Source organism: Chelonoidis abingdonii, chromosome 15 (assembly GCF_003597395.2).
Source record: "Chelonoidis abingdonii isolate Lonesome George chromosome 15, CheloAbing_2.0, whole genome shotgun sequence".
In the NCBI taxonomy this organism is placed as follows: Eukaryota; Metazoa; Chordata; order Testudines; family Testudinidae; genus Chelonoidis; species Chelonoidis abingdonii.
In genome coordinates this window covers 39,791,231-39,803,420 of record NC_133783.1, presented here as the reverse complement: position 1 = coordinate 39,803,420, position 12,190 = coordinate 39,791,231, and the positions used below count along the sequence as shown (strand labels likewise).

At 37.5% G+C, this 12,190-nt stretch overlaps 1 protein-coding gene across 1 annotated transcript in view; it reads right to left on the bottom strand.

Moving 5' to 3' along the window:
* Positions 1 to 12,190, bottom strand: part of TCERG1L (transcription elongation regulator 1 like) — a 229,091-nt gene that overhangs the window by 59,793 nt on the left and 157,108 nt on the right. Inside the window, exon 5 of the mRNA XM_032766137.2 lies at positions 7,059 to 7,184. Coding sequence (XP_032622028.1) covers positions 7,059 to 7,184 — 126 coding nt within the window. The remainder of the gene's footprint in view (positions 1 to 7,058; positions 7,185 to 12,190) is intronic.

The following is a 12,190-nucleotide window of genomic DNA, read 5'->3' as shown; positions in this document are numbered from 1 at the left end:
AATATCTCCCACTCCAGACAGAATCCTGGCACAATGCTATATACTCAGATGGCAGATATGTGACTGCAGATAGGATTATACAAATACTCACGAAGAACAATGACTTTATGTGAAAGCAATAAGAGGGAGTTGAATGTTAAGCAATAAGTATGGCTTCCAGAACTTTGTGTCTCTCTTTCTTTTCTTCTGTCAGAAGTAACCTGGTTGTTTCATTCCACATATATAGCCAAATGTAATTTTTTCCTTGTGGAAAGGAGGAATTGAAAAGCTTTAAAATATCCTAAAATTCTACAGTCCTGCTCATGGGAATGGGGTGGTGGAGAAAGGAAGTATGATCCAGGATTCAAGATTAGATTTTTTGTGTGTGCACAAGATTGGATGTTTTTTCTAAAAGCTATACTCTAGGAATTATTTTTTGAAAGTTCTGGCATCCACCTTGTGGTTCCCAAGCTCCAGTTTGTCTTCTGTCTCTGACCCACTGGTATCCTCACCTGACCTGACTCTGGTTCCTGACTCATGATTCTGATCTCCAATTTGCCTTCTGCATCTGATCTTCCAGTAACCTGACCGAGCTGACTCTTGACTCCTGTCCCATGATTGTGGACTCTGACTCCACCCACATGAGAGACCCCATATGACAATACGCTTGCACAAAACTTTTGGAAAACAGTTTTGAATAGTGAAGGAATTCAACATTCTGACAACAGACCATTCATAAACAAGGAAAAGGGCTAACTTCACCAGACTCACTGCATGTTTCACAGATTTTAAAGCTATAAGAAACCCTCATAACCCTCTGTTCTAACTTTCTGTACAGCACAGGCCATAGAATTTCAGCCAAGTGATCCCTGCATCTGACCCCCAAAAATTGCAGTAGAACTAGAGTACATCTAGCTGAGAATTGTTCTTTCAGCTCAAGTCATGCTGAACTAATAAGGCAGCCTAAGATCTAGAAAAACAAGCCATTAGAAGTGGATTTTCCAGATAGGAAAGTAAGGTTTAGAGAATCCACTCTACACAGTGGGAAGGAAGCCTGCGCTGCCTATATGGGGAATCTACTGAAATGAAGGACATCAAAAAAGATGCATGTTTACCCTGTCTTCAAGTTGGTACACTTCTCTTCTATAGATTTATTCTTCTCCTTTTAATAAATTCTTTTTCCACTTCAATTTGAAATAAGTGTATACAATATTCCACAGTATAACACTAATGATGCCATTATATATTTTCAGCATAATCAGACATTTTTTCCTAAATTTATCACCTTAATTAACGATGATATACTTCTGCAGTTGCTTTACTGCCACCTACTGGTATACTGGAAACTGTGGAAAAACAATAACTGATTTCTCCAACTTGTTGCAGACAGAGTTGAATGAATAATATATTTTTACAGTGTAAAAGTAAAAGTTGTATCAGAAACAGTATCATGGCTGCTAACAGTATGTTGCTAATAGTATGTGATAATGTCTGCACACATTTTATTAACAATAGGACTATAGGAGCTTTTACCCAAAAGGGGAGAACAAACCCAAGTAGGAAAGGCAGCATTCATGTGAATGCATGCTATTCCTATCATTGATGCTAATTAACTGTAATGATTCAGGACCAGATCTTCAGCTGGTGGTAAAGCAGGAAAGCATCAATGAAAACAATAGAGCATGGCCTATTTACACCATCTTATATGGTGACCCTCAGATCCGAGATTCCTTAGACAGCTTTATTATCACCCAGTTCTTGCATCTATAAAGCCATATATATTATTTCCCTTTCTACATCTCTTCTCTCATTTCATCATACTACCCCTCTCACCCCCTGGATCCTTCCTACACTCTTTTCAAGACAGAAGAAAAATAGTTCAAGCTAGTCTCTAGGCTGTGATTCAGCCCTTTGATAATTCTTGTTGACATGCTGTCCTCCACTCTCTATGCTGACTTCCAAGACAATATCCAGTTTAAGATACTGGTCCTAATCTTCAAAGCTTTCAGTGGTGTGGGCTCAGGCCATCTTTTAGATCACCTAAACTTCTGGGATGAAGACTATTGTGGTTAACAGCTCTTCTACTCAGGTGCAACAGGACTTTCTACCACAAGGATCCAGAGTGGTAGCCATGGAGAATACAGTAGGAAGATATAGATATATATAGAGAACATGAAAAAATGGGTGTTGCCATACCAACTCTAATGAGACTAATTGATTAAGGTGGGCTATTATCAGCAGGAGGAAAAAAAAACTTTTGTAGTGATATTAGGGTGTTCTCTGTATATAAATAATCATGTTCTCTGTACATATCTATAGATAGATAGATAGATAGATATCTTCCTACTGTATTTTCCACTGCATGCATCTGATGAAGTGGGCTTCAGAAAGACTCTGAGTAAACGTTCATCTTACTTTCAGCTTATGCTCAAATTTGTTAGTCTCTAAGGTGCCACAAGTACTCCTAGTTCTCTCTACCACAAGGATAACACTCATCTGTGCAGGAGACAGAGCTTTCCTGTGGGCCGGTCAGACTGTGGAATTAACTCCTCCAGGAATGAAGGGCCATCACAAATCTCACCACTTTCTGTTTTAAGTGCAACACATACATTTAAAAAAAAAACAACAAAACTTTATTAAAACAAAACACTACACTGAGCACACAATTCTTCCCCCAGGCAGAACGGGAGAGAAAGAACAAACCACATGTGACAGCTGTTAGTCACATTACTTAATACAGTAGAGAAAGGCACTCAGATACTACAGTAATGATAACGGTACAAGAACCTATGTAAAACAGAATAGATTAGAACAGAATAGAATAAAATAGTTTCCAATCCCAGCTGCTAACAGAAAATTTAGAGATATAACTCATTACAATAATACATATTCACCCCTAATGATTTTAAACGTATTTCTAGAATTAGATGGGGCTTTACTTAGATGCAATCCAGTTGAAATAACTAAGCCTACTGTTTTTGTATGCGGTCAGTTATATATCGCGTCTCTTAGTAAGTCTGATAAATGAATGAACTTTTCAGAGGACCATCTCTCCTGTTTTAGCATTGACTCAAGAAAGTGAGTTTTATTATGCTGTGGCTATCACCATTGTAAAATTCCTTATTTAGACTTATATTTTGACAGAAGGAAAAGCTACTAATGGGCCATTAAGTGTTACTTGTGATGAAGGGAAAAAATCAGTATTATCTATGTAGATTGTTGTACAGTGTTCTACAGAATATTTGTGGTGAATATAATCTGAATTTAAAAATGTTCTAGTGAGTGAGGCTAGTGAATCTGTCACTACAGTACAGTAAAATCTGGATTATATGCACTTCAGTTATCTAAAACTTAATATTTTCTAAAGCAGGGTCATATTCCCAAAGTCTATTAATCACATTCAAATTCTCCTCAGTTATAGAACCTCAGTACTCTAATGTATTCACTTGTCCCCCATGACATTTGAATTATCAAGGTTTTACTGTATTTTTGCATACAGACAATGCAGCTCCCCTCTGTCAATGACAGTCACGATAAGGAAAGGTATATTTAGTATTGGTCACTGAATTATTGAAATGTGTATGGTTATGAAATATAATTACCAGAGAAACATAGCTGTACCAGATATCTCTGATCTTACTAATACATAAGCATATGACTAACTTTTTAGATGTAAGTAGCCCTATCTATTTAAATCAATGGAACCACTCTTATACATGAATTTAGGCACAAGTTGTGGTCTTTTTCAGAATCAGGGCCTTTTTTTGGTACCTTGGCTACCACCGTGGCAAGTATTTGATGTTTCAGGGAAAAGTCTACTCAGAGCACTAGCTCAGTTATGCAACAGTGTTCTGTGGGGGAAAAAAAAACGTTGAGAAGACGTTACACTGTATCATCCCTTTCGTAACTCCCCAAATTATTTGCCCAGCATGAGAGTTTATAATCCTTGTGACATTTTGACACTTGCACGTCTGGTTGCAAATGTTAAAAGATCTATTGCTTTTTGAATTCCCCCAAAGTATTTGCCCATGGCAGGGAATTTCCACAGATTAGTTACACACTGTGTATGAAAGTATTTCCTTCTATCTATTTTAATTATTCGCCTTTAGAGATCACTTCATTTATGCATTTACTCAAGGTTTGAAAATGTTCAAACTTGGCAACGATATAAAGAACTACTTTAGTACAGTCATAATACAGGAAGTGCAGCACAGTACAGTTATCACCCTAGCTAGACTATACATATATGATTCTTTGCACCACTAAGAAAGAGATATCTAGTTCCCCAGAAGGTTTATGTTTTCTTTTGTTTTATAAAGATTCAAATTCTGACCTTTTTAGGGACATTTTCTCTCCCCTTTCTTCTGGATCCTGCACAGATGGGAACTTTTAAAATGGAGGTTCCTCTGACTCCTTTGCAAACATCTCACAGTGGTATACTGCTTTCCCTCTCTTCGCTTCTTTCTAGGGTCCAGGCAGGCAAGGTCCAATAAGCTCCCAGTACACTTTCAATGGAAAAAATACGGAGATCTATAGATGGAGTTTCCCTAACACATATGGATGGATCTCAGCTGGGGGAGGAAGGGAGCAAAATGTTTCACAGGTAGGTGTAATCTAATAGTCTAAAAGCCCTTTCAACAATCAAGAAAGCATTGCACAGTTCTCGTGTATGCCACCTTCTATATTTCTTCAAACAGAAACTTTCATATGGTATCACACATGAAGGTAAGAGATTTGGGTTCTCAGCTCTGTTACTTAGTCACTTTTTGACCTGGGGCAGGTCATTTTACCTTTCTGTGACTCATCTGCATAATGAGGATAATCGTATTTAACCATCTTTGTAAAGCACTTTGAGATTAGTGGATGAAAGACCCTGCACAATTGTGAATTGTTATTGCTTATTGTTATTAATTTGATTTTTCCATTGAACATAAGGATCACTGAAAGTGCTAACTTGTAGTAATCCATGGAAATACTGTTGTGTCGTCTTCGATACTATTAAAGAATAACTCATGGCATGGCTTTCCTTCACTGAAATTACTAGGAAATCAAACAAGAAAAACTGGGAAAGATGAATGAGTTTTATATTTATAAGAAAAAACTGGAAGTAAAAGTATAATGCTCATCGTATTCACATTACATGGGTAAGTGGAAAAATGTAATGAATGCTGTTCTACACCTATGACATTTCAATGAACCTGGTGCAATAGTGCTTGTTTGATTGAGGAAACCTATTGAACAAATGTCACATCAGACTTACAGAAAATATTGATAGTCACAAAAAGGCTCTATACAATCAAATCACCAAACATTATGATGGATAAAATGGGGAGGTTGGTTGTTTTTCAGTCTGTCAATAAGAAGATTATTAATGGGGTCTCAGAACAACTATAAATCTTGTTACCCACCTGCAATTGGCTACATAACTACATATCAGAAAGACTCTGAGTAAACATTCATCTTACTTTCAGTGCATTCCTTAAAAAGTATTAAAGTCTATTTTCTCCAAAGGATTTGCTTTCAATAAGGAAACATAACACAATTTAGCATAGTCCTCTCATTCTTAATGATTCACACGCAGGAGTCTTTTGGGTCTCCAACATAACTCTGCAGGTGATGAAAGCAGCTAAACTTCTGAAGAGTAGATAATGACTGAAGAAAGACAAATATATTTGAGTTTAAATACATCAAAAAGGAAACACACACAAATGTCTTTGAAGTTTTCCAAAATATCTCACAATGAAAATATAACAAATGCCTGAAAACTGTGTGTAGACGTGTAAGAAACACAGACGGAGAGAATATTCAGTGCAATCACAAATAAATCAGAAGATCTTATCTGGGGACAGATGTAGCAAGAAAACAGTCAACTCTCCTCCTCAGGGGAACCTATGATTCCATTAACATATCTGTGTAGAACAGCCCATAATTATCAATTCCATGGGACAAACCTTCAGCCCAGCCTACTCCAGACCTTAATTTGCATCCTGGGTGTATTTTACCAGCACGATTTAGTTGAATTGAACATGGCTGCACTGTAATTTCTGAGCACAAAAAAGTAGATCAGCTTCTGAAATGTGACCATCTCACTCTACATCTTTGCGTGCAACACATTTTTTGTGCTAATATTGCTTAAATATAAGAGATCTGATATAATTACACCAGGACTTGAAACTATCAAAAATATGCCCTAGAACATGTGCTTATCGACATGTCCAAGTGGTGGGGGGGCGTGTGGGGTTGCAACTACTTTCAAACACTTTCTCTCCCTTTATGCTAGCTGGAGGAGTGGAGTTCTTGCAAGTTTTTTCTGTTATAACATGGGGTCAGGGTATCCATATGCTGGAGAACCTATGGCTTATCTGTTCTTCCAGCATCATGAGGTGCCTCAGTTCAATTCATCCCCTCATTCTAACAAGGAAAAGAAAGCACTTTGCTTACTTTAAAATCAGTCATCCTACACTAAAATGCAGCTGTATTCATGGTCAGTCAGCCAGTATTTCACATAGTTAGAAAACTATAATTACAATTTCACATCAAATTCCAGTCTCCCTTTCACCATGACTTGCCATATGTAAATATGAATTGAGACAAAGCCTCAAGGATCTTTCACACTTTTGGGAAGGACCAGTTCCCCTCCTTCCAACCACATCCTCTCACCTACACATATGCACATTTAGATGGCTGTGGACACAATACTTGGACCAGTGTGTCACATCAAAAAGCATCCTTTGAGGTTTCTGACAGTCTGACTCCATAGACCAACTATGGTTATATTATATCTGCAATCCCTGTGAGCACTACTGACGTGGAACATGAGAGGCATAAGGATGGCTTCAGAACTTAATCTTTTGCACCACCAAATGCAAAGCTGCTGCCAAGGGCCAGGCAGGGAAAACAAGATCTAAAATATTTTGAACAAGCTCCTAAATAACCAGAGTAAATTCTGTAGAATTTGCACAGCATTTTTTTCAGTTTTGCATTACTATGCAGTATGGGAAATACGATTTGGTCACAAGTAGAGAAATATGGAACATATGGTTTAGCAATATAATAAGTACACTGAAACCTACACATACCTGTTAATGTCTGATCCACGAAATTGGTTGCCATGAAAGTCACAGCTGGCGTAGATACAGCAGCAACCCTGGTGACTTGCGTTGGCATCAAAGGAGTCATATGAGCATCCACTCTGGAAGCAGCACCTGCATACAGACCATAAGGAAAACATTACTTTTTTCCCCACTAGATAAATTTACTAAAAATTGACTTTGCTTGTGCAATCTAATTTCAAAATGACTTTATTCAATTGTCATTAAATATAACTGGGCAAATACTTCAAAGCATTTTTCTGAATAATCATTTGAATGTTTAAACTAATTTATTTTCACTGTGTCCATGCCCCTTTTTGTGTTTGCTATATTCACTGGCTGGGATGTTCATAGAGATTGAATTTTAAGCAAATATTGGAGAATAATCACAGAAGGTGATTCTGAATTAGTTAACATGGAACAGTTTCACCAGGAAACAAATTTTCAGGGATACACTCATTCAATCAAGAAACAGAATACACCAAGTAACCTATTTGCCCATCATAACTAACCAACACAACTCTATTTTCTAATGCGGATTACTCACAGTGAACTGCGTCTGGCCAAGAATTATTCTCCAAAATTATTTGGCAAATGATTTAAAACAAGAGTACCTCCAAGAAAATCACAACCTTCTCAGACACTTCAAAAATGGAAAAAGTCTAAATGAATCAAATACATTTTTTATGATGAATTAGTCGCTGTCGCTCAGTTCCATTGCTAAATCTATGCTAATTAAAACTGAGCCACTTAGTCCTTAAGATACATTTCAATTTAGAGCTACTGCAAATATCACTGTTAAAACTTAAGCATTAATTCTGAGCTATGTATGAGTTTACTCATATAATGTCTATTCTGGCCAAGCATAATATAGTATGACCAGATTTTTCCAGTCTTTTGCTTCACTGAATAGTATAACTGTATTTGGGGTAGTTGTCAACCCCACTTTTTCTATATTATACAGTAGTTTGTGTGGAATATTTCTGTAGTACTTGCTCTTTGTTGTAGAGGGAATCCATAAACACACTTGGAGTCTTTTGACTCTCTGATTACAAGTTTTCGAAGGAAAGTTAATAAGCAAAACTATTAACAATATATAAAATATTGATCATGCTGTTGACTATAACCACCATTTCACAAAATAAATGATATATCTTAAATCACACCTATTCCTTAAAAAGTAGTATTTGTGATTGTTTATACCATTGGCAGCAACTCAATCTGGTATTTCTTATTCATATCTGAGATGTAAATAAGCATATACAAAAATAACGTTAGAACTTTTACATACTTTTATAATTAGCACCACAAGAACTTTAGAACTCAGTAGTCAGAGATGCATAACGCATCCTAGCCACAGACAATTGAAGAGATTCGGCATGTTCAAAGGGTCACACTTCTGGAAACAGTCAATTTAAAGTAACAAAAAAAAAAGTTTATGTGTATATTCTGCTGCTTAGCATACATATCCCCTAACGGATTTTATAAAAGCTGTTCATGCAAAGAAAATAGAATAAACTACTCCTGTTGAAAATCCAGTAAGTCCCCCCCACCTCCTCCAGCTTTGATATTCAGGAGTCAATAGTGAGATCTATTATTCGACTGAGAGAAACCGCTCCAGAAAGTGATGAAAGCCACAGTAATTGAGGCTACGACTACACTACAGGATAAATTCAAATTAGCTTAAACCGATTTTATAAAACAGATAATATAAAGTCGATTGTGCGCGTCCACACTAGGCACATTAATTCGGTGGTGTGCGTCCATGGTCCTAGGCTAGCATCGATTTCTGGAGCAGTGCACTGTGGGTAGCTACTGTAAAATAATGAGGCCACTAATGTCGATTTCCGTCCACACTAACACTATTCCGATATAGTAATATCGATTTTAGCATTACTCCTTTCGTTTTGTAGGAGTACAGAAATCGATTTAAAGAGCCCTTTAAATCGATATAAAGAGCAGTGTAGTGTGGACGGGTGCAGCGTTAAATCAATTTAACGCTGTTAAAATCGGTTTAACAGCGTAGTGTAGACCAGGTCTGAATCACTCACACCTTTGGGCAAATTCTGGGAATATATTGTAGCGACCTATGGCATGCAACGAAGCAGGTGATTTGATCTGTAGGCTTTGTCCATCTCTGGTTTCTAAAGGACAGATTGTGCTCACCCACCATGGGAAGGGCTAGGACCAAGGGAAAGTCCCACTGATTCCTGTTCCACAGTTTATAAAAAATGATCCTGTCACAAACAGGGTCTCGCTCCCAATAGGGATAAACTGCCAGGTCTTTTACCTGCCACAGACTCTTGAACTACTGAAGGGGTTTCTACAGCACAGAGGAGTCTGCTGAAAATGTAATGAGTGCTCAGGTTGCTTTAACTTTAATTGGTTTCCGGTTGGTGGGAACAACGCTTAACACCCAAATTCACCTTTCAATATAGAGACTGGGGACTATGCCACAGAGGTGTCTCACCTCCACTCTGAAGCAGTGAAAGATCCCCATGCACAGACCTGGGCACGCATGAACTGGGCTGAGAATCTCTACAAAAATACATCTCCAAGATCACTGACTAATATTTATTGTCTTTTCCAGTTAACAGGTTTTAAAGCTGCTATTTTAATACCTTGTTTCTTCTATTATCAATTACATTTTCCCAGAACACCGGATTTTAGGCTACAAACCAGCACCATGAGGTCTCCCTTGCTCACAGGTGAAAAGGATTTAAAAAACACAGTAAGTCATTTTAATGGTGCTCCATTTTTTAGAAGACTCGATATTTTACTGCAGCGGAAATGGCAAAAAAATATATAATTTATTAAAGTAATAATGCTTTATAAAACTGGAAAGGAAAAGTTGTTATAAAGGGTTTACTAAGGAACCACCTAGGAAAAATAAATAAATAAATAAATAAATGTTCTGCCAAAAATGTCAGGTACTTGAGAAAGAGCTAGGAGTTATTTAAGGCATTAAAAGGATGGGATAGATTTTTGCAGTTCAGTGAATAGTGCCGGTGATGCATTTTTATAACGTAAACTAGTATAAATCAGGATGGCTCCAAGACATCAAAACATGCCACAGGACACAGGTAAAGTGATCTATTCATTTCAATTTTGTTTTATTTTTGTGTTGTGAAAGCAATGAGGATACCAGTGGCACCAGCCCAGAAGGGATATTTTCCAGCTTTAAGAGACATCAGGAATATGGGACAACCATAGACCAAATGAGAGTCCAAATGTGCTGAGAGCATTGTGGAACTATCAGAGTTATTTAGGAGCGAGGATGTGAACCTATGGAGATGGACAGTTACTTTGAAGTCAAAGTGATGAGTATGCTCCTTTTGCTATTGGCATTTAAAACTACTGGTATATTAGTAGTACATAGTTTTGGAATACATAGTTTCCTTTAACCACAGGCCCAGTTCCGGCCTTTCAGTCTTCTGAAGTTGATAAATTGCATACTGTGCATGTGTGTACTCTGTGCAAGGGACTTTCAACTTAGATCTTAAAATGTGAGGCATGTCTGCTCCATGAGGACATTAATGATCCAATAGCACATTTCCATAAGAGTAGGAGTTTGGCCTGTGTTCTGTTCATGCTGTACAGTGGCGGTGGTGGGGTTACCTTCTGATCCAAAGTGGCTGCATGTCAATGGCACTGTTTTATTAAATACCTTGGGAGCTAGTGCAGCAGGAAGAAAAGAGACTCTGCAAGTCTTCAATATGAAACAAAGATTTATATCAAACAGGATTCAAACAGAAGTAAAAAGACTTAAATCATGCAAAGCATGGAAAAGGAATGCATTATACATTAAGATGCACTTTTATCTTTGTATTGTGACAGCATCCAAAGGACCACATCAGAACTGGCACCGTATTGTACTTAATGTTGCATAGACACACTGTGCAAAACACTAGGAGGGAAGGGCCCATATATTGTAATGGTAACAGAAATAAGATCACATGGCTTCATAGCCCACTGTGGTTCAAAATCAACTGAAATAACTAAATAGAATTAGCTATTCCTAACTGCTGTACAATCTAGCCATCCATGGTTCGCTGATTTCTTGTAGGCATCAGAAGAGATGTGTGTCTTGAGGGATATGAAGGATGAGAGGGCAGTGTCATTGTGGACTAATTCAGAGGGCTTTCCAAGCACAAGGGGCAGCATAGAATAAAGGAAGGACATGCTAGCGGAGGAACTGGTCAAATGAACAGGCTAGGCTGGAAATGTTTGGTGGAGCAAAAGGGATAGGAGAGTCGGTGATGCCATAAGACCTCTCTGGTCTGCTTAACCAGAAATAGCCCATAGTCTTCTTCCTGCTACTCCCATCCCTTTAGGAGGATAGTTGCCTGATAGCAATTACACTTGATGAGCTAGTAGGGGTTACTTGAGAGAAATGCAGAAAAGTTTAATTGCCAGCAGCTGTGGGAAATTCTCCAGTAAAGAAGCATTTCATTATCCCTTCTTATTTTTAATCATTAAATCAGTGACAAGAAATTCCTACAAGACATCTGAGTAGCATGAGCAAGGAATCACTTTGCAGTGTACTGTAATTAATTTAATACAGACACACTCAATGCAAGTCTCCAAAATAGATCATACGGAAGAGATGAATTAGATACCATAATAATAGGCACCTTAAATAGTGTTTTATTAAATATAGAAGCCTTTGAACTTGACAATCACTAACAAGATATCAAACCATTCTCCAGTTGGAGGAGATTCCGGTGATGATTACTTTTTAGGGCCTGTCTCTGCTCCCACTGAAGACAATGACAATACTTATATTAACTTTTATAAGAACAAGGTCTTAGAAGAAACAGTAGCTCTGAGGAATAACCACTGCTCACAAGGGTTCTACCATCTGAGTCTTGGGTGTCTCTGAATATACAAGAAATCTCCACAGAAGACCACTCATATAAGGTGTCCCCCTGTCTTACAAAGCCTTCCTACCGTATCCTCTGACATATTGAGTAAAAATCTTGTTTCATATTTATTGGAAAACCATTATAATTTAGATCTATGCTATGATTTATACTACATAAGCATGTTTAGAAATTAAATATATAATATTTATTATAGAACAAGGGATGACATTTTAGATTGTTTCCTTTAACTTTGAA